The sequence below is a fragment of the Bubalus bubalis genome, chromosome 4, assembly GCF_019923935.1.
Source record: "Bubalus bubalis isolate 160015118507 breed Murrah chromosome 4, NDDB_SH_1, whole genome shotgun sequence".
Taxonomy (NCBI): Eukaryota; Metazoa; Chordata; class Mammalia; order Artiodactyla; family Bovidae; genus Bubalus; species Bubalus bubalis.
In genome coordinates, this window is record NC_059160.1 from 69,428,234 (window position 1) to 69,451,651 (window position 23,418).

At 35.4% G+C, this 23,418-nt stretch overlaps 1 protein-coding gene across 5 annotated transcripts in view; it reads left to right on the forward strand.

Moving 5' to 3' along the window:
• MON2 (MON2 homolog, regulator of endosome-to-Golgi trafficking) overlaps positions 1–15,889 on the forward strand; it is a 111,030-nt gene extending 95,141 nt beyond the window's left edge. For all 5 annotated transcript variants that reach the window (XM_044941575.1, XM_006072610.3, XM_044941576.1 and 2 more), the window contains 3 exons: positions 1,097–1,304; positions 3,694–3,776; positions 14,977–15,889. In XM_044941575.1, the coding sequence (XP_044797510.1) occupies positions 1,097–1,304; positions 3,694–3,776; positions 14,977–15,140 (455 nt within the window). In that variant the 3' untranslated portion in view covers positions 15,141–15,889. The remainder of the gene's footprint in view (positions 1–1,096; positions 1,305–3,693; positions 3,777–14,976) is intronic.
• The last annotated feature ends 7,529 nt before the right edge of the window (positions 15,890–23,418 follow it).

The following is a 23,418-nucleotide window of genomic DNA, read 5'->3' on the forward strand; positions in this document are numbered from 1 at the left end:
GCCGAAAATAAAAACATAGATTAAAAAAAAAAAAAGTGGTCACTCAGTACCCAGAATAGTGAAAGAAAAAAAGACTCATAATAAGTCTTGTCATCGTGAAATACCAGAGTATCAGGATACAGAGAAGACGCTAAAAGATTTCAGAAAAGACAAAAAAAAGTTCAAATACCAAAGAGTTGGGTCAAAAGGACATTGGACTTCTCAGTAGTGACACTGAATGCTCACATACATTGAGGCTGTGGTTTTAGAGTCAAATAGGAAAGGTTTTTAACGCGGAGTTTTATACCTAGGCCCAGCTGTTGGCCAAGTGAGGAATGTAGAATGGTAATTCTCAAATGTCAGCGTGCATTATCCTCACCTGGAGGGAAGTCACTGTTGGGCTTTAACCCCAGAGTTGCTGGTTGTAGGTCTGGAGTGAGGCATGAGAATATGCTAACACATTCTCTGGTGATGTTGATGGTGCTGGGAACTACACTTTGAGTATGACAGTAAAATGACACTTTCAGAAATGTAGTCTCAAAATTTTTACTTCCCTCCCATTCACGTTCTCAGGAACTGCAGAATATGCCCTGTGAAAACAAAGGAGTAAATCAAGAAAGGGGAGAGCGTTAAGATCTAGAAAGTAAGATATAACACAAGAGAGAATAAAAAACTCACAGGGTGAGGCCAGAGACTGGTTCCAGGAAATAACTGGACAGCATATCCACAGGGCAACTAGTCCAGACTGGAGCAGAGGTCAGGGTCTGGGGAAGATGCTGCCAAGAGAAAAAAGGAAAGAGACAATCAAATGGATTATTCCAAGTTGGACCATGTGGAAGGCTATTGAGAGGTATTCTATAGTGCTGTTGAAGTGTAACCAAAGACCAGGACATGAAAACTTTAAAGTGATGTGAGTGGATAGTCATGCCTTGTTTTTGATCTTGCAAGGGGGAAAATTGTTCTCTCTCTCTCTCTATATATATATATACACACACACACATTATAAGTTTTTCATTCATGCTCCTTACCACTTTATTTCTACATTGCTAAGAATTTGTATCACTAGAGTATATTTATTTAACCTTGTATTAACCATCAAACATTATTAATTCTACAGAAGCAGAGATTGATATTCGTTTGAGAGAAGAATTTTCTAAAATGTGTTTTGAAACCCTGCTTCAGTTTTCCTTCAGTAATAAAGTCACAACACCTCAAGAAGGCTACATCTCACGAATGGCACTCTCAGTGCTTCTTAAGAGGTCTCAGGACGTACTACATCGTTATATAGAGGATGAAAGATTAAGTGGCAAATGCCCTCTTCCAAGGTATATGTAAATATTTTTTTTAATTAAATACACTATCATAGTTGTTAATAATTTAAAAAACTCAGAAAGTCAGGTGTTTTCATAAATATTTCTGAACTTGAGGCTGTTTATAATTTTATTTATTCCATACAATGTAAATATTCATAAGTTTTGCTGCATATATATTAGTGTGTTTATTATAGGATGCCTTTTCTGACTCCTCATGGGGGTTAAGTAATATATGACATACATACCAAGTTACTTTTATTATTTTGGGGAAAAAATGAATTCTAAAATATATCTTCCCAAGGATTTCTGCTTAAGGACCTGTGGATCTGTATGAACACATGATTGTTAATTTCTCTAGAGAGAAAATAGTAGTTAAATCATACTTTATGAACTTCCTTGTTTGTTTTACAGTCATTTCAAGGTTTCTCTGTAAGTCATCTAGCCATATCTTGTATCTTCTTTTCATCTAGTTGGCCTAATTAAGTCCTTGTACCTAAACTGATTTCCTTCTCATTTGGTCAAGCTCTAGATCTTTCTGCTAAGCCAAGGCTAATCAAAGTTGGGGTACAGATCAGAATTCATAAAAAAATACAATAAAAAATTGGATTATGTTGCCAACCTAGTTTTTAATGTGTAAGTTAGAATTTAAGGCAAAGCAAGTGAATCAAACAGAACATGATATTGGAAGACAAAGTAATCTAAGTCAGGAAAAGAGTTAGGAAAATTACTGTGGATCCCCTTCCATAAGGCAGTATTGGAGAGGTAAATCACTAACCCTAAGTCTTTGTGTACATTCTTATTTACTTAGAATAAATCTCTAGAGTTGGAATTGACCTGTCAAAAGATACAGACCTTTTAAAAGGTTTCGATATATATTACAAATGGCCTATCAGAGACTTCTACCAGTTTATATCCTCCCAGGAGTATGTTATTATCCTTCTCCTCAGTTTTTAGCAGTTTAAAATTATTTGCCATTTTATCACTTATCTTTTAAAAATTTGATGAATGAAAAATAATCTGATTGTTATTAGGCAGATTTATTTTATTATTAATTGTAATCCTGATTATTAATAACTATTAATTATTATTAAAGGCAAGTTATTAATTTGCCTTTAAAATTTTTTTCTTCTTTAATTACCAGTGCTTATTTGCTATTTGTATTTCTGCTTTTAGGACCACTATATTTTGAATTTCTATAATAAATTATACCTTCTAATAAATTATATACAAAAACATTCCAAAGACAGGTGTTAGTAATTCGGTTATTGTCATGATTGAAAATTAATTTATTTAAAATTGACCTCTGAAGTATACTTATGAAAGCAATAATAGGGTTGCCTTGATTGGAATATTTTTATTAGAGCAAAAGATATTTGATTTCAGAAAGCAGTTTTCCTTCTTTCCTTTCTTGTGTTTTAAGTGTTTATTGCTTTAAATAGTCTTATTATAATTGTTATATTATTGTATTGTCTTATGTTTAATGCAGTATTATTACATTCTTTTCTTAAAATGACATTGCAGCACAATAAAATACCTGTATACTTAAAAAGTGGAGAAAGAAACAGCAACCCACTTCAATATTCTTGCCTGGAGAATCCCATGGACAGAGGAGCCTGGCAGGCTATGGTCCATGGGGTTGCAAGAGTCGGACAAGACTTAGTGACTAAACCACCAAACCACCACCATACTTAAAAAGGGAGGCTTGAAATAGTACCCTCTCATACTATTAAGAAAATCTTATCAGTTGAGTGATAACACAGATTCATACCAGGAGTGGGGCGTGGGGGAGGACTGTAGAGAAGAAGAGATATATTTCTACAGAGAGAAAGAAAAATCAAACTACTCTTTTTGGTCCTTTACTCCAAGCTTATTCCTCATCGCTGATGTCTCTAAATTGACTTTGAGCATATTTCTTATATGTTGTTTTAGAAAGTTAAATAAGTACTGTTGTAATTTTAAGCATACTTTTAACAGCATGATAAATTATGTGCAGGGGGTAATAACAATCTTTATTTACATTTAAGTTTTGGCAGATCTCTTTTAGTACTAATTAGTTCAAAAGAAAAAAAACTTTTGTAGAAGTTTTAACAGCATATCTTATACAGTGTTTTAATTTTATGTAGTTTTAAGAAATATCTTACAAATAAATTTAAATTTGCATGAATAGATTGTCTTTCCCCCCGTTTTAGTGTTGATAACTTAGACTAACTATAAATCTTAGTTGCATACCAAAATACGTTACTGAAATGATTTTATTTTATAAGAATTTAAAACTAATATTAACTTTGCATTGTTTAATGTTCAGTATTTTCCAAAGTATATCTATTTGTATAACTTAGTGAAAAAAACACACATGGTATACTTAAAATCTTTTTGGAAATAATTTCCCCCTTTTTTTTAGGCAACAAGTAACAGAAATCATATTTGTTTTAAAAGCAGTCAGTACTCTCATTGATTCACTTAAGAAGACTAAGCCTGAGAATGGTAAGTACTTAGAAACCCAGTAATTCTAAGCTTATAACATTTATGTTCTATTTGTGTTGTATTTTTGTACTACTGTTTAGTTAACTGAATTTTAGGAACATAACAGCTACAAGACTTCTTTCCCTTGGGCCTTAGGACAACAAAGCAGCAAGTCCATTATAGCCGACATAAGGATGTCAATTAAGTAAAATTGCTTTATAATGTTTTCCTTATTTTAAACAAATTTTGCCAACTTTTTCCCCAATAGCTTTGAGATATAGTTGATATATAACAGTATATAAGTTGAAGGTATACAACTTGTTGATTTGATATATTTTCAATATGTCACATAATTACCATTTATTTTCTTGCAGTGAGAAGGTTTAAAATTTACTCTCTTAGCAACTCGCAGGCATATAATATGGTATTAACTGTAATCACCATGCTGTGTGTTAAATCTCCAGAACTTATTCATCTTATACCTGGAAATTTGTATCCTTTGACCAACATCTACCCATTTCCCCAACACTCTCAGTTCTTAGCAACCACCGTTTTACCCTCTGTTTCTTTGAGTTCAGTTTTTCTAGATTCCACATATAAGCAATATCATACTAGTATTTATTTTTCTTGGTGTGACATTTCATTTAGCATAATGCCCTCAGGTCCATTCCATTGACTCACATGGCAGGATTTTCTTCCTTCTCATGGTGGAGTAATATTTTGTTGTGTGTGTATGTGTGTTTACAAATATATGTAAATATGCATATACATACATACCGCATCATTAGTCATCTTCCACTGATGGATACTTCGGTTGTTTCTATGTCTTGGCTACTGTCAGTAACGCTACAGTGAACATGGGGATACAAGTATTTCTTTGAGATATGCTTCCAGTTTCTTTGGACATATGCCTAGAAGTGGAGTTGCTGGATCATAGTTCCAGTTTTATTTTTTTGAGGAAACTCTCTACAGTTTTTCATGGTAGATGTACTAAATTACATTCCCATTCACAGGGCACAAGTGTTACCTTTTCTCCATATCCTTGCTAACACTTAATGTTTCTTCTTTTTTTGATGACACTATTTTAACAGGTTTCAGGTAATACCTCATGGTTTATTATTATTATTTTATTTATTGAGGTAACATTGGTTTGTAATATTATATGTTTCATGTGTACAGTATTTTATTTTTACTTGTGTATAGACTGTACTAGTGTGCTCTTAGTTTTATTGACTTTTGCTGTTAGTCTCTCTTTCAGTTGTTTCTGCTCTGGTCTTTATTATTTCCTTTCTTCCACTGACTTTGAGCTTCATTCATCCTTCTTTTCTAGTTCCGTTATATGTAAGGTTAGATTTTTTTGAGAATTTTCTTATTTCTTGAGGTAAGCCTATATTGCTGTAAACTTCCACATAAGTACCACTTTTGCTGCATCACATAGATTTAGGAATGTTATATTTTTGTTTCCATTTGTCTTCAGGTGTTTTTAAAATTTACCCTTTGATTTCTTCATTGACTCAATAGTTGTTCAGTAGCATGTTTTTTCAGAGAAGGCAATGGCATTCCACTCCAATATTCTTGCCTGGAAAATCCCAGGGACGGGGGGAGCCTGGTGGGCTGCAGTCCATGGGGTCGCTACGAGTTGGACATGACTGAGCGACTTCCCTTTCACTTTTCACTTTCATGCATTGGAGAAGGGAATGGCAACCCACTCCAGTGTTGTTGCCTGGAGAATCCCAGGGACGGTGGAGCCTGGTGGGCTGCTGTCTATGGGGTCGCACAGAGTCGGACATGACTGAAGCGACTTAGCAGCAGCAGCATGTTTTTTAGTTTCCACATATTTGTGATTTTTCAAATTTTCTTTTTGTAGTTGATTTCTAGTGTCATACTATTGTGATTGGAAAAGATGTTTGATATGGCTTCAGTCTTCTTAAATTTATTGAGACTTGTTTTGTGCCCCAACATGTTGTCTGTCCTTAGTAATGTTCCATGTGTACTAGAGAAGAATGTGTATTCTGGTGCATTTGGATGGCATGTTCTATATATATCTATCAAACCCATCTGGTCTGATTCATTGAAGGCCACTTACTTCCTTGTTGACTTCCTGTCTGAATGATCTATCCATTGCTGTAAGTGGGGTGTTAAAGTCACCCACTGGTATTGTGTTGCTGTCAGTTTCTCCTTTTAGATCTATTAATAATTACTTTATATATTTTGCTGTTTCTCTGCTGTTGTTGTTCAGTTGATAAGTCGTTTGTGATTCTTCTGTGACCTCATTGACTGTATAGACCACCAGGCTCCTCTATCCATGGGATTTTCCAGGCAAGAATACTGGAATGGGTTACCATGCCTTCCTGTAGGGGATCTTCCCGACCCAGAGATCGAACCTATGTCTCTTGGCAGCCAGGTTTTTTACCACTAGCACCACCTGGGATAGGTACATATATATTAGCAACTGTTATGTCTTCTTGATGAATTTTCTCCTTTATCATTATATAGTGTTCATCTTTGTCTCGTGTTACCTTTTTTTGGCTCAAAGTGTGTTTTGTCTGATAAGAGTACATACAGATATTACATCTACTTCCTTTTGGCTATCATGTGCTTGGAGTATCATCTTCGATCCCTTCACTTTGAGCCTGTGTTTATCATTAGAGCTGACATGAGTCTCCTGGAGGCAGCATGTGCTTAGGTCTTGTTTTTTAATCCATCCAGCCACTCTGTGTCTTTTGATTGGTGAATTCAATCCATTTACATTTAGAGTGATTATTAATGGATGAGGACTGAGGACTGCCATTTTATCTTTTTTTCTGGTTGGTCTATATCTACATTCTTTCTTTTTCCTTGTGTTTACACCTTTTTCATTTGTGGGTTTTGTGATATTTTCCTCAGTTTTCTCTTTTTTTATATTTTCTGTCTCTGCTCTAGATTTATATTTTGTGTTTACCTTGATGTTTCTGTGAAGTGTCTCACCGATAAAATATTTCTTTTTCTGCTGATAGCACATTTTATTTGCCTGTACAGGTTCTGTCCTTTTCCTGTTCCCTTTTGTGTTTTTTGTTGTCTCAAATTACCCTTTTTTATGTTGTGATTTCATTCCTAAATTATTTTTTTTTTTACTGCTTTTCCCTCTTTAACCTTTATGTTATAATTACTTAAAAGATTTTTATCTGTATTATCACTTCATTTAGTGTTTTGTGTACTTTTATCTTTTTGTTTCAAGTAGAAGAGCTCCTTTCCACATTTTTTATAAGGGAGGTCTTTTGCCTCAGTTCATTTGTCTGGAAAAGGCTTTATTTCTCTTTCATATCTGAAGGATAACTTTGCTGGATAGAGTAGGCTTGGCTGGTAGTTTTTAATCTTTCAACATTTTGAGTATTCTTCTCCTGGCCTATATAGATTTTCTGCTGAGAATCTGATTGCCTAATGGGTTACCTAATGGTAGGTTACCATTCTTTTTCCCCTGGATGACTTTAAAATTCTTTCTTTGTCATTGATCTTTTCTCAGTTTTAATATAATTTGTCTTGGAGAAGGTCTTTTTGCATTGAGGTAATTAGGTGTTCTCTTGGCTTAATGGACTTGTATATCCAGTTGCTTCCGCAGGTTTGGGAAGGTCTCAGCTATTGTTTCTTTAAATAAACTGTCTACTCCCATCTTCCTTTCTTCTCCTGTGTGTGTGCTCAGTTGCCCGGTTGTGTCCAACTCTTTGACCCTTTGGTCTGTAGCCTGCCGGGCTCTTCTGTCAGCACTGAAGTGGGTTGCCATTTCCTCCTCCACAGGATATTTCCAACCCAGGGATCGAACCTGTGTCTCCTGCAGCCCCTGAACTGGCAGGCGGATTCTTTTACCACTGAGCCACCAGAGAAGAGAAGCCCTCCTTCTTCTGGAATGCCCATTACTCGTTGTTGCCTTTCCTAATAGAACTGGATAGTTCTTATACAATTTCTTCCTTAAAACAAAATCTTAGGTCTCTTTCCTCTCCTACCTATATCATTATAAAATTTCTATCTTTTTAAACATTTATTTATTATTTTTGACTGCATTGGGTTTTCGTTGTGGTGTGTGTTTAGTTGGGGCATGAGGGCTCCATGGCAGGTGGGATCCTAGTTCCCCAACCAGGGATCAAACCTACATCCTCTGTATTGAAAGGTGCATTCTTAAATTTCTATCTTTGAGTTGGCTAACAGCTCCAGAGTGAGTTTGGTTGTTTTTTAGAGTTCAGTCTCTTTGGTAACATATTCCTTCTGTTCACTAATTTTATTCCTAAGCTCATCGTACTATTCTATCTGAGCTTTCTTGTAGCTTTCTAAATTTCTTTAGGTGGTGGTGGTGGGTGGTGGTGGTGTGGTCGCTAAGTCATGTCTGACTCTTGTGACCCCGTGGACTGTAGCCCACTAGGCTCCTCTGTCAGCTGTTTTAATTTTATCAATTAGATTGCAGTGTTGGGTGATTTTAAGTTTGGCTTCTGGAGAATTGTCATTTTCTTTTCTGACACCATGTTACTTTGATTTTTCATGTTGCTTGATGAAAATTGTTCCTCTGATATATTCGAAGGAACAAACACCTTTTTTCTTTAGTAAAGCTTCTTTTTTATTTGATTTTAACAATGTAACAGGTTAGTGATGAGAAGCCTTTCTTTTGTTTTTCAGTAGGTGGCACTATAGTACAAGTTTTTGATTTCTCTTATCTGCGATGCCTGTGGTTAGAGTGAGAATTGGCACTTTTCACTATCCACTGCTTCTGCCAGAGGTAGCATCTGGTGCCCTTGTCACTACTTTGCTTTGGGGGTTGCTGGTGCCTTGTTGCTGCCAGTGTTGCGGCCTAGGTCACTGGTATGGCAGGTATCTCCACCATGTCTGGGATCTCCTGGGTCCACTGCAGTGGGGAGAGAGGGTGGGTGCAGTGAGGAGCTGGGGTCTCGTGCTGTTACCGCGTTCAGGGTTATCGGTTTCATGGACACTGCTGCTGTGGGCAGAGGGGCCAGAGTCACATGGGTTTCTGTGACTGGAGGGGTGATGTCGCTCTTGTTGCCTGGTTCCCTGTAGCCGTAGTCACTGCTGTGGCTGAGAAGCCAGAGTCATTGTGTCACCTGCCCTACTGCTCCTAGGTTTTCTGTGGGGTTCGCTGCTGTGACTGGGGATCCAGGACTGCAGGTACCACCTCCACTGTTTCCCCAGTCCTGCCTCCTCTGTGTATTTCAGTCCATCCACTCTTTTTTTTGTTTTTGTTTTTTTTCTTTTTGGCCATGCTGTTTGTGGGATCTTAGTTCCCCGACAAGGATCAAAACAAACCAGGCCCTTGGCAGTGAGAGTCTGGCATCCTGACTACTGGACTGCCAGAGAATTTTCAGTCTATCCAGTCGTATGTACAGTTGTACAGATGTGTGGAATTCTCTGCAATCCTGATGTATGGGGCAGAGACACTTACTGAGTTAAAGATATTTTACTATTGATAGTTGTAGGTTAAAGGGAAGAGATGAAGTCCATGGGATTCTCTAGACGAGAATGCTGGAGTGGGTTGCCGTGCCCTTCTCCAGGGGATCTTCCCAATCCAGAGCCTGAACTTGCATCCCTTACAACTCTTGCATTGGCAGATGGGTACTTTACCACTGGCGCCACCTGGGAGGCCCAAATCGGCCTAAATGGTGCTCAGGCGGTAAAGAATCCGCTTTCAAGGACCTGAGTTCAATCCCTGGGTTGGGAAGATCCCCCTGAGGAGGGCATAGCAACCCACTCTAGTATTTTTGCTTGGAGAATTCCCATCAGAGGAGCCTGGTGGGCTATAGTCCATGGGGTCACAAAGAATCAGACACGACTGAGCACTCTAAGCAGCAGCTGTGTGGATAATTTATATTTTATATATTTTTAATGTAGAACATGACTGAGTCTTTTGGGTCATAAGAGTCTTCTATTCTGCATTTGTACCCATTTATCATATAAATAGCTTTGGATCATTTTTATAGCGCTTTCTCATTTGTTTCCCCTTTTCTGTTACTCATTTCTATCCAGTCCATTCTTTACATTAATGCCAAAAATGATTTTTCTAAAAGTGCTGCATTGGTGATTCATTTTTCCATCCTTACAAAACAGAACAAAATAATCTTTTTCATTTACCACAACCTACCAAATACAGAGCATCCTACTGTCTTAACTATTCTCTTCATGCTTTTATCTCCCATTGGACTTCATATATACTATTCTCCCACCAAACTCACATTGTCAGTCTACCCAGGCACTCCCAATCCTTTCCTCATTTCATTCTCCTGCCTGTGTCCACCCTGGTCAGATATCACACCACTTTTAAGCCTTGATTTTATTCCTTGAAGGTGAGTGGTTTCTCCTTTTGGTGAAGTTGTAGCTGTCTTCTGTGTGCTCCTGAAGCTCTCTGTCTGTATTATAGTCCCATGTGTACATGACTCACTCCCCTTAAAGCGTAAAGTTCTTGACAGGCTTTTTAATCATGTTGTATTCTATTCTGAAACACATCACCACCACTGAATTTTTTTTTTGGACCAGCCATTGGTTTTAAGAGTTTGTTACTGGTTCAGGACAAGATAAAGAGCTGGCATCAGAGTATAAGTCAATTGTGTCACTAAGCACACTGGTTTAGCTTACTCTTTTATACAGTAAGACTTTGTTATAGAAGAAGTCTGTTTATTTGCATTCTGGTACAAGCAGATTGATGCTTTAAGCAGCATTACTTTTAAGACCCAAGAAGAACATAGGTTCCTAATAAATGAATCCCAGGATAATTTGTTCCTGTCAGTTGTTATATAATCAAATACATGTTTTGCTGCTTTCAAAATTCACCGACTGTTACTTTGGCCTAGAAAGCATATTATACTAAATTTCAAGAAGCAGTAGACTTGTGTATATTCAACCTCAAAAAGGAGGAGTAGAATTTCTAAGAAAAATTCTTGAACAAATGTCCTTAATTTATCCTATCAAGTTCAAATTTGAATAATCTTAATAAGATGTTCTGGTTTATTTTTCAGAAAGGGAAATCATGCATTGACTTCCTAGAGACCAGTAAAATCTTTATTAGATCACAAGGTAGAATTTGATACTTAGAAATATATTATACTTAAGAAGTAAACAGGAAATTCTCTAATTTTTCATGCTATTGCTATAGATATAGTAAGAATGGCAAATGTATTTTTTATGATCTTTGGATAGCTGTTAAGAATGTAACCAGAATTTGTATAATGGAAGAAAAGGGAAGGAAAATCAGTAGCCTTTGTTTGAAAAGTCAATGGGCCATGGGAGGGCAGTGTTAATGATAGATGATTTAACTAAATTAATGTTAAAATTGTTCAAGAAAGTTTGAATTATGCCTGTGGGTATATTAAGTGAAGATTTAAGTTAAATAAATGATGACATAGTAACATATTAACATGGTATGCTAAACTCCATTCAGAAATAGGAAAAAAAAAACCAACTTGGAGAACGTTGGGCCTTCCCAGCAGAAATATGTTGGACTGCTGGAAGCCAGCAGAGCCAGTGTTCACCCAGTATTTGTTTAGAACATTTGTTATTTGTTTTAGGGTTCTCTGGTGGGAGAGGTATTTTTTTGGACTTATTTATCATCTTACTCTTTAATTAAAAATTTGAAAAAATAGTAAATATACACATGGTTCAAAAACTCAAAACTGTAGAAAGATATACAGGAACAGCAGTCTTTCCCCTGTTCTATATCTGTATCCGTTGTTCTGTACCTGCCTAGCTCCTACCTTTCCATAGTCAACCATTTTTATTAGTTTGTGGATTCTTCCATAAGTTTATTATATAAATACAAATATATGTGTAGTTGGCTCTTGAACAATGCAGGAATTAGGGGTGCTGACCTTCCGAGCAGTCAGAAATTCCTCTATAACTTAGATGGTTCTTCCATATTTGGGGTTCTGCATGCTTGGACTCAACCGACCAGGTATCATGTAGTACTGCAGTATTTATTGCATATATGTGGATCCACACTGTTCAGACATGTGTTGTTCAGAAGTCAACTGTGCTCCAATATGCCTCCAGTTTTTAACACAAATAAATATTCATAATAGCCCCATATCTTACCTACTGTTGTGAACACACTTCATTTTTTCCACTTCATAAAATATAATAAAAGATTCTTCTGTATCAGTATGTATAGCTTTTTCATTGTTTTTGATAGTTAAGTCCAGAGTGCCCATGAAGATCTATGGTTGTTAGTTTTTAAAACATATTTTTAAAAAAAATTTAGGAAATTTGAGTAGCTTCCCCTGAGTTTTATGATGTTATCTTAAATAATGTATTTTTGTGTTTTCCTACAATAAACCAGGAATAAGTCTGGGCCAATCTAGATAGCTTTCAATCTATGCAATCTTTTTTCCCAAAAAATTACTTTATCACAGTAAAATACATGTTAAAAAACTCATCATCCTAACTGTTTTTTCAGTGGTATTAAATGCATCACAATGTTGGTAACTATCGCCTCTGTCCATGTATGTAACCCTTTCCATTTTGTAACTGAAACTCTGTACTCATTAAACAATAATTCCCCATTCCCCACTTCTCCAAGCCTGTGGTAATCACCATTCTAATTTTTATCTCTGTGATCTTGACTACTCTTAACTACCTCATGTAAGTTGAAACATACCATGTTTGCCTTATTATTTCACTTAGCTAATGTTGTTAAATTTTATCCATATTTTAGTATGTTGCAGAATTTCCTTCTTTTTTTGAGGCCAGATAATATTCCATTCTGTGTGTGTATGTATTCATTCATCTGTTGGACACTTGGGTTGCTTCCATGTGTTCGCTGTTGTGAATAATGCTGCTATGAACAAGTGCATACAGATATCTCTTTGAGATCCTGTTTTCAATTCTTTTGAGTGTATAATTATATCCAGAAGTTTTCCAAAATTTCTGGATCCTACTTTAAATTCTATTTTTTATTTTTTGAGAACTACCATATTGTTCCCACAGTGGCTGTACTATCTTACGTTACCACCAACAGTGAACCCGAGCTGTGTTTTCTCCACATCCTCACCTATGCTTGTTTTCTGTTTGTTTTTTAATAATAGCCATTCTGTTAAGTGTGAGGGGGTACCTAATTGTAGTTTCCATTTGCGTTTTCCTAACAATTAATGATGTTGAGCATCTTTTCATGTACTTTATCAGCCATTTGTATATCTTCTTTGGAGAAATGTCTTTTCAAATCCTTTTCCCATTTTTGAACTATTTGTTGTTGTTGATTTTTGTTCCTGAAGCCTCTGTCTGTGATCAGAAGTAGCAATTAGAGCACAGATCCCTGATATTTGAAGGATAGGGTCCCTTTTTCCTACTCTGGCCTCCCACAAGCCGTCCAAGGCTGTGCTAGGAACATGAACACAGCTGCTTCCCACATGACTAGAAGTGGGGATAGGTAGGCTGCTACTGTGCTAAAGGCTTAGATTGACAAAAATTAACCACAATATACTGTCCAAATCTTGGAATCTGCAAGCCTTCAGTAGGCTCCAGGGTTTCAAAACAGTTGCCTCAGATTCTGCCAATTCAATTGTTTTCTAAGTGGGTAGACAGATTCCTGGCCCTTACTACTTTGCCTTTTCCCAGAATTCTTTTAGTGTAATCTTTTTGTTAAGTGATTAGTAGAAAGTTCTGAAGACAACTACTGGAGCAAACTGTTTAAAACTACTTACGCCATTGGTTTTTAAAATGTTTCTTTGTTGTTGTTAAGCAGCAGAATTCTTTTTACAAATGAAATCTGATATGGATTTCCAACATACAAAACTGATAAAAAGCAGAACAGCTCTGGCCTGACATTTGCTCCCTTACCTATATCCATCAGTCCCACTTGCCTTTTCTTTTTCTTACCTCCACTCTGAGGAAGCCTATTTGGGTAGAGAAGAGATTAAAAAATAGATTAGCATTTCCCAAGATATGTACTAAGGAATGAATATTAATGTTGAGGGATGTCAGTGGATACTGAATGGAAAAATTTCATAGTCAAATTAATTTTGGAAACCCTGAATTGATAAAAGTTAAACCTGTTCTTTCATTATGAGCATTGAATAAATTCATGTGAACTGTGAATCCCCAAAAGGGAAGATAATATGTATAACATTTGCCAGACTTACTTGATCATCAATTTTTTTTTTTTTGAAGAAGTAACTTGAAGAACACTAATTTGAGAACCTCATTCCTTTATTCTATAGTAAAGTTGAGACATGAGAAATTATATGACTTGTTCAGGGACACCCAGCACTACCTTATTTCAGAAAGGTTTTTAGATACGTAGTAGACACTCAGTAAATTGGAGTGAAAAATGGAACCAAAGCTCCTATGCATAGTGTACTGTGCTTTTTTTTATACTACACTGCCTCCCGGATTTGAGACTTGTTCCACTAAGTGCTGTATACATATACTGTCTAAGAAAAGTCTGTCATCAGTTTTTATTGTGTATTGTGCTCTCAACAATGTGCACAATACTTAGAGGAAAACAGAAATGTAATATATGATCTCAGTGCATAAGGAAATCAAGTAATTGTGGTGTAACACTGTTGTCCATTCACAGATAGCATTTAACTGTACTGGTTGTTGATAATAGTGATGAGGAAGGCAGAAGTGTCCCTCCCCACTATAGTTTAAGTCTACTCATATACATTAAAGATTAGCAAAAAGTATAAGAGAAGAATGGATGTATGTGTAGTCATTTGAAGTTAACATCAATATTAAGGTCATTACTAGGAAAAAAATTTAAGATGTATGTATTTTTTAGCCTAAAACTGCATAAAAAATTGGATATTTTTTTTTTGCAATGCCACTTAGCGTGTGGGATCTTGGTTCCCCGACCAGGGATTGAACCCTGGCCTTTGGCAGTGAGAGCATAGAATCCTAACCACTGGACCGCCAGGGAATTCCCCAAAATTGAATTGTTTTCTAATTGTTCTTGAAAAGGACACTTTCTTCTCTGGCTATTATACTGAAAATGATAAAAGTTTGAATTATTCTAAGTTGTTTTGTTAGCTTCCAAGCCCTTCACAAATTGAAGTATCATTTAAATACTTGATCATATTTGGTGGTATTGATGAGTCTGCACACTGATCATGTCTTCTAGAGTTTAAAGAAAGGTACAAGCTTGCGGAATCTCCGTATTTTAGAAAAAATTTTTTTGCATTGAATTTAAAGGATTGTGTTTGTATTAACTAGATAATCTGCTAATTCAGCCCCCTCTTTCCTTATACTTGCATTACAGTTGATGGAAATACCTGGGCACAAGTAATTGCCTTATACCCAACTCTAGTGGAATGCATCACCTGCTCATCTTCCGAGGTCTCTTCTGCCCTGAAAGAGGCACTAGTTCCTTTTAAGGATTTCATGCAACCACCAACATCCAAAGTTCAAAATGGAGAATCTTGAGCAGCTACTCTAAATTTACAGAAGAATGATACATGAAGAATCTTTGCTCCTCAGTGAATTTTCTGTGAGAAGGACGTATCTTACTACAAATAATTCCTGGCAGCTGTTGTTGGCCTCCTTGAAATTGTACTTAACTGAGTTAAGTAATTCATATTACAAGCTTACACGTCAACAAAGGCTCCTGAAAGAGTAGCAGAGCAAGCCTTTAATAAACTGATGGGAGGAATGGTTAATTCTACAATGTACCTGATACCGTATCTTCAACTGGTGATTTAAAAGTGAGCTTATGTACAGTTTGTGGTGTATGTATGTGTTAATGATGTACTTTTTAAAAAGAAAGAAAAGATACTTCATTTAATTAGATTTATTAGGCTGGTGTTTTTGCACCCTTTTTCTAGTACAAAATTGTACTAAAATTTTATGCAAGATGGTACTGTAACATTCCATTTTGTCTATAACCAGCCTTTGTAAACAAAGGGAACTGATCAACTTGTGTGTATAATAAATGGTACAGTTCTGTATAAAATTGTTGCATTTATTATTTAAATTTTTAAAATATTGATAATGTTAAATGCTTGAGGCTGTATTTATTATTAGTACAAAATTGTTTGCTTACATTTTTACTTATAATTTGCCTTCTTAAGTGGCAGATATGCTTACCATATGATTATGCAGTTAGCTTAATGCTTATTTTGAATGTATTTACTAGTGACTATTAAAAATCTGACCAGAAAGGTCACGAGAACACAGCAGCAAATAGTTTATGATTTTTGCTGATTCTGCAATTCTGAAGTAGAGGTTATTATTAAAACTTAATATGTTGAGATGAATTGTAGCACTATAGCTCCATCATACCTCATTTCTTTAAATATCTTTCCCAGATTTCACTTAAGTCTGTCTCTTTTTATATTTACTGTCTGGATTTTAAAGACTTTTCATATTTTATATTTTTACTGACTTTTCCCCCCACTGACTAACAACATTAATCATTGTCTTTGAAATATGACCCAGCCAAGATGATTTTAGATTTCCTAAAATTTTGCTGTGAGGTTTTGTTCATTTGAGTGTTTCATTTTGTAATATCTTCTCAAGAAGAAAATAACGCTGCTAATCCACAAATACAAACTATGTGTGTATTCCAAAACAATGAGAAGTGCATTTTTGGAGATAGAGTAGCATTTAGAAGTACAGTAAATTTTCTGTCATGGAGTAAAATGCTAATTTTGTTTCACTTTCCTATGTTAGTGAAGAAGAAAAGTGCTCTTGATTATACTAACTTAATTATTTCTTAAAAAACTGACCTAACTCACTGTATTTTCTTTCTTTAATGGATTATGGTATTATATTTTTCTTCTGAGTTAAATTTCCATAGTTATTTATGTGAAAATGCAAATATGTTTAAAAAGTGATTATTCATAAATTATAATGGTCTTAGTATTATTTTAGTGTTCTGAAAAGCCTTTTAGTTTAATAGAATTTATAAATTTCAGCCTCTCGAATAATTATAAAACTCCAATAAGGTATTAGAATTGAGTAATGAATTAGATACAGTTTTGAGGGTGTTGTAATTGTGTATTTATTTAATTTGCACTATTATCTGTATTTAATTTGCACATGTGATAAGGTCTTTTTTTCAAAGGGATGCTATTTTTATTTACACTAAATGATGAATTTTTATTTTATAATTTCAGCTAAAGTTAACATAAAATATGGCATTTCCTAGATTCTATCTTCAGCATTTTCTTAAAGTTGTTAAAAAAAAAAAAAAAGTTCAATCTGTGTATTTAGTTTATTTTCTGTATTTGGATGTTAAACTGGGAATCAGAAAAATCTGTATATCACTGCTAAAGTGTTGAAATAGAATAAGAGGGGTAGTTTTCCAATTCAGTAACACCTTAAAAATATTGACATGAATTTGCATGAAGTAAAAATATGTCTGTTCTTGAGAAATAACAGATCGATTGCAATCAAAATAATTATTTTCTAGTGAAAGTTAGATATGAGACAAGGGTATGCAGCATATATTTATATAAACTGAATAGTTTTAGCTAACATTGCATTAGTTTTCAATACTAGGACCATGCCCTACAGATTAAAAAATATATACATATGTATGGTATTTATACATACATAATATGAATGTATTAATACTATATAGTACGATAATCATCCCAGTCTTAGTGATAAGCAAAGTGGGCTGCCCACCTGCTGGTATGATTTGACACATTTTTCCTTCCAGAGTATCTCTTGCCACCGCCAGGAATCATTACTAGCAGTTCATTCCCTTGAGTCAAGGCTGCATTTTCTAAAATATCCTGATCCCTGGAGAGGTTAACACATTTTCCTCTTGTTGGTCTGAATTGCTTTCTTTAGTTACTAGAAAAACTGAGCTGTGTGTGTGAATTTACTGGATGCTAGGAGATTCAAAAAGGAAACTCCCAAAGCTGAGATAATTTTATAGTACATTTGAGACTATAACTAGGCCTTAAAACAGTAGTAATAATGTCCTTTGGGATACATATTATAAATACAGTGAGTTTTAAGCCTCACATAATCACTTTTTGTCACTGACAGTGCCTATCTTATATAGATTGCTGGACAACTGGCATATGCCAAGTGGATTAAAGTCCTTTTCTGACTGTTTTCCATTAAAAAAGAAACTAATTTTCAACTTGAATAACTTGGTTTCCTGTAATGCTACCACTGCCAAAAAAGAGCAGATCATTTTGTTGTTTCTTATTGGGTATTTCTTTATAGAAACTAGTGTTAAAGTTTTGTTAGTTTTACTGTATACTTTTGTGAATAACATTTATTTATTAGGCTACTGGGTGCATACAAGTCTGGCTTAGAACCACTTTTCACTTGCTTTCATTTTAAATTTTATTAACAGCTGTGTCATTTCTTATCTGTTTTTCCCCTGTGTGATTATTGATTCAACTTTTGCTGTATTTCTTAAATTTTTTGTAGTGCAGAAGGAAAAGATGGGCAATTTAGCATATATATTTTTATTCTGCTTGATAACATTCACTTAATTCTATAGTAGACCAGTAACTAGGTTGTCCTTTCTCAGTGAAACCTTGGAGTATTTTGTTCATCGTCACAATTTGGTACCTCAAGTCCTAGGTAACCATTAGGCCAAAGGGTCAGTTAAGAAGCTGAGAATGAAACAACATGAATTATTGAAAATAACTCAAACATATTAATGAGGTTAACATTATTATACTTGTTTTAATGAATGACAGTGTAGTTATTATATAGTGACTAGTATATTCTTCTCAAATTTAGAATAATTCATATGAATAGTCAAATCCTCAACAGTCTGCTGGAGGTGATGTGACATCTGGCTAGTTCAAGGCACAGTTTTTTCAGGAATCCACCTACTTATGATGGCTATAGAAATTGAATGTGGAGATTTAGAAGCCTCTGGAATTAATCTGTATCCAGGCTGAGAATATTGTGGATTACTTTTTTTTTTTTTTAATGGAAAACTACCACTGATGTGGGCTTCCCAGGTGGCGCTAGTGGTAAAGAACCCACCTGCCAAAGCAGGAGACGTAAGAAATGTGGGTTCGATCCCTGGGTCAGGAAGATCCCCTGGAGGGAGGTAAGGCAATCCACTCCAGTATTCTTGCCTGGAGAATCCCATGGACAGAGGAGCCTGGTGGGCTACAGTCCATAGGGTCACAAAGGGTTGGACACGACTGAAGTGACTTAACATACACACACCACAAATGTAGACAAAAATGGCCTCATGAAAGCATTGCCAGCAGCCTAGTATGTCCTTTGGATTTCTACTTACCACTTCTGGCCTTTAGCAGATATGACATCTTGTGTAAAGTACCACATTTTACTATGCTTATATTATTAGAGTGAATTTAACTTTTTTTTAAACCACTCATGATAAGAACCAGGAGTTCATAGTGCATGGTGTGTTACAAATTCATGTGCTATGGGAAAGCAGTTTTTAATGCTTTAAAATCACTTGAATTAATTTTTTTTTTTTAAATCTCTGGTAAGTAGAGTAGTGCTTTCAATTTGAATGAAGGGTTTTTATAGATTTGGAAAGTAAGTTATAATATCTATCTTACATAAAAACTATTTGAGGATTTAGATGAATATCAATTTTTTTATAAACCTAGTAATTTAGAATGCACTAGCAATATTGGCTCTCTTTAAAGGAGCATGTTGTGATACTTTTGTGAATATAAACATTCTTAGTAATCTTAAATTGTGAGGCAGCAAGGAGCTGAGCTTCTGCCTCTTATTAACTTCACGCCTTAACTGTTCAAAGCCTCTGTTTCCTTATCTCTAGAACAGGGATGATAATTAATGAATTACTTATTCTTTAGAGGCAACATACATAGTTTGAATTTTGAGTTGATTTGTATTACTGTATTATTGAGACCTTTGACTAAATATCTTTCTCCCTTTTTCTCCTTTCTTATAGTTTCCTCTTATTTTCCTTTTTCTCCTCTCATTTCTCTTTTAATCTCTGCCTCTTCTCTTCCAGCTTTTCCTCTAATTTCACCTTTATCTGTTAAGAAGAAACAGAGCTAGTAGGGTAGAAGACTTTCCAACTGCCTTTCTATCAGATGGGACTCTGGAAATATTTCTGGGCTTCCCCAGTGGCTCAGCTGTAAAGAATCTGCCTGCAATGTAGGATACCCAGGTTTGATCCCTGGGTTAGGAAGATCCCCTGGAAAAGGGAGTGGCAACCCACTCCAGTATCCTTGCCTAGAGGACACAGGAACCTGGCGGGCTACAGTCCACGGGGTTGCAAAGAGTCAGACATGACTCATGAGTCCACACACAGGCAGGCACTGCCAACTGCCTTTCTATTAGAAGGGACTCTGGAAGTACCTTCTACTTTGGCCACTGTTGCTCTTTTGCAAAGGTGAAATCCCCCCCTGCCATTTTAAAATAGCTGAACAAGAGGCTATAACTTCTGCTATCTTTCTGAATCTATAGGATTCAGCAGCCAGGATGCTTACAAAATGAGATTGCTATAAATATGATGAATTCTGCAGCTAAACTTGGCAACAATCATGTATTTTGTGTAAATAGAGATTATACCACTTTTCTCCAAAGGAAGTCTTTAAAATCTATTTTTGTTTTTTTGTCTTCTGTGGGGGAGGGCTTTTTGTTTGGGAGGCAGATACTTTGAACTATTTTATATTTATGTTATCTAAATATTTGTTGATTTATATTATTTGCACAGTCCCTACTTTTAAGGAGGACTTGAGGCAGCATATTGCCCTTGGATTTCAGCTGTTTCTATTTTTCTGTTGAAAGCGATATTCTTTGATAGAAGACCTGAAATGTTATAGTACTCATCTCCAGGTCTTTCCTGGCTGTAGTTGATATCCATATGCTTGATGCTTATAGTGATTCAGAGGTCAGTAGAAACATTCTTAATTACATTGTGGGAGTGATTCTAGCCCCTCAGGAAAAAAAAAGAATTATTGTACCCTTGAATTTTGAGACCATTTTCAGTTGCTGCAAATGTGTTTATATTAAATTTAATTTTAAACATTCATTAAATAGTGCAACCAGGGAAGATCAGCTAAACCATGCCACTATTTGGGGAACTATTGCAATATAATATCAACTGCTCCTTTCTGTGAAGTTTAACTAGATGGGAGAAAAATTCCAAAGCTATAATATTGCAATCTTATTCTTTTTATCTAGAAAAATAAAATATTAGGCTTCAGACCCAATTGTGCAAATTGCATTTGCTTTCCAGCTTTTACTACCTCAGTGTCATAATTTTAACACATAACATACAACTCTTGTCTCTTAAGGCGGTTACCATATGGTGTTTATGTCAGACTGGATATATTTATCTAATTTTGTGAGATTCTTTTTTAGCTCCTGACACAGTTCTTGAAAGTAATACTGCTGTTGTTACACTTTCTCCTTGCAATTTTTATGTTATTGATCAGTTATGTATTATTATCATGAAAGTCTCTTGGCCTCAAACCCAAATTTTCTTTGTGGCCTAGGATAGATTTTTCACAAAAACCACGTAGTTATAGCTGTGATTACATAGCTTCTTAATTTGCCTTACAGTTACCACTCAGCATGATTCTAGGTTTTTAATTATGTTCCAGCAGTACTAGTTTTCTAGTATAAAAGTCACAACCAATTTGAGAGTTTACTTTCAGATATGATAAATTATTCATGTTTTCCTTCATATACCTGGTTGCGTCCTCCTCCTGATGAGGTTCAACACTTCAGTGACCTTCCACTCCCACGTCATTGACTCTGTTTAAAAACCAAACATTCGTATCAACTTGGAAAAACTTTTCATAAAATACAATAATGGAGATGTGTTTTTGAGACCTTTTTTGAAACTATTAATATCTGAAACAAAAAGGATATACATCTAGAAAGGTATTATGAAACATCTCTTAGCAGTTTAGAAAAAAAGAGTTACAACTTTGTGTTAAAATTGCAGGTCAAGTAGAAAACATAATCCTCATCTCAGGTAGACTCCCTTAATTATCTTTTATGAGCACTCATTTATTTTTAATTTAGTTAAGCTAATTTTGAAACCGCCTACCTATAACAATGCCAGACCATCCCTCTACCTCTCAAAGACAAATGGTTTTAATTTTTTTGAAAACCTGGCTTGTATAATAAATGTATAATACTGAAAGATTCCTCCATAGTACTTAAAGAAGTCAAGTGTAGTTATAAATTTTTCTTTTAATTTTAATCATTTATGGAGGATCTAGTTTGTGTTAGCCTGGGCTTTGCCTATATTATTCCTTTTAATTCTCACAGCAGTTCCTGCAAGGAAGGTATAAATTATACTCATTTTACCAAGGAGGAAGTCAAGATTTAGAGAGTGAAGTGACTTTTACTTAGAGTCACACAGCTGAAGTACATTTATTTCAAAAGCAGGGTTTTTTTTCCCCCACACAATGCTAGATGAACATTTTACAGAAAAGTTCTTCACTCCATTAAAATCCAAGCCTTACTGAAATAAATTGAAAATGCTTTTTACATAATTACTATTTCTGTGGGTAGGCATTGCGACAAAAACACTTGAACGTAACAGAGAACACTGAAATACTGTAAGGAAAAAGATGTGTCTAAAGACTGTAACCTCCAGAACGGCACTGGGTTTTTATTTGGTCTGAGAGAGTTCAAAACATCTTATTGATTTACAGTTTAAGATATTATAACCAATAGCATAGTGGTTAACAGCCAAGGTTTAGACTAGACTTGCTAGATTCAAATTCCAGCACTGTTAACTTCCTGGATGCGTGACCTTGGGTTAATTAACCTGTTTGGGTTTCCTCATCTGAAACATAGAGTCATAGAAGGGTTTAACTCAGAGTTGTTTATTAGGATTTTAAAAAGGATTGTTGTAAAGAACTGTTCTGAGTACATGGTAACTGGTGGATGTTAACATGAAGACAAAACAGAAAACTTTTGGCACATGTCATTCAAGAAATGGGCAGAAACCCATACCTTCTCACAGAGGGGTCAGCTTTTTGCTTCACTGGACAACACAGCATATTAAGAATCTACTATGTGTGTGTTCATAACTGTGTCCTTGCTGAATGGACAGAAGTCTTTGGGAGGGCTCTCAAAGGTGTTCATAGCTAGTTGAAGAAACTGCATACATAAAATAATGCTCAATAGAAAACTATATATGTACTCTTGTTAACATTATGTGTTGGGCATTGGATTAGTGTCTGCCCTCATGGAGTTTACAGTTCCGCAGAGAATACAAACATTTGACAAGTGTGCAGAATATTTTGAAAGACTAGTATAGATTAATTTGGGATCTCAAAATCAGGAATATCAGCGTAGTCTTCTGTGGTTCAGGATATTATTGAAGTTAGTATTCAGAGGCAATGAAAAAGCTCAGTGGTAGAAACAGAACTTAAAATGGGCCTTGTTGGCTGGAAAGGTTTTGGATGGGTCCAAAGGATATTGGAGGGTATTTCAGGTAAAGACAAATAATGTGAGCAAGGCATATCTCTTGAGATACCAGGAAACTGAGAGAGTAGATTTCAACATGTTTTATAAAGTAAGGTTGACAGTAAAGGATTGAGGCCAACTCATGAAATTCCTTGAAAGCTAAGCAGAATAATTTAGATTTGAGGTGGCAGAAGTCTGGAGTGATTATTTTTAGTAGTAAATTATGAAACCAAAGATAAACGAGTTATAAGCAGGATAAAGTGGAAGGAATATAGAGTAGGGAAGCTAAGACAGAAGGCTGTTGCCATTTTTCTGCTGTGTGGTCATGGTGAAGGCTTGTTAA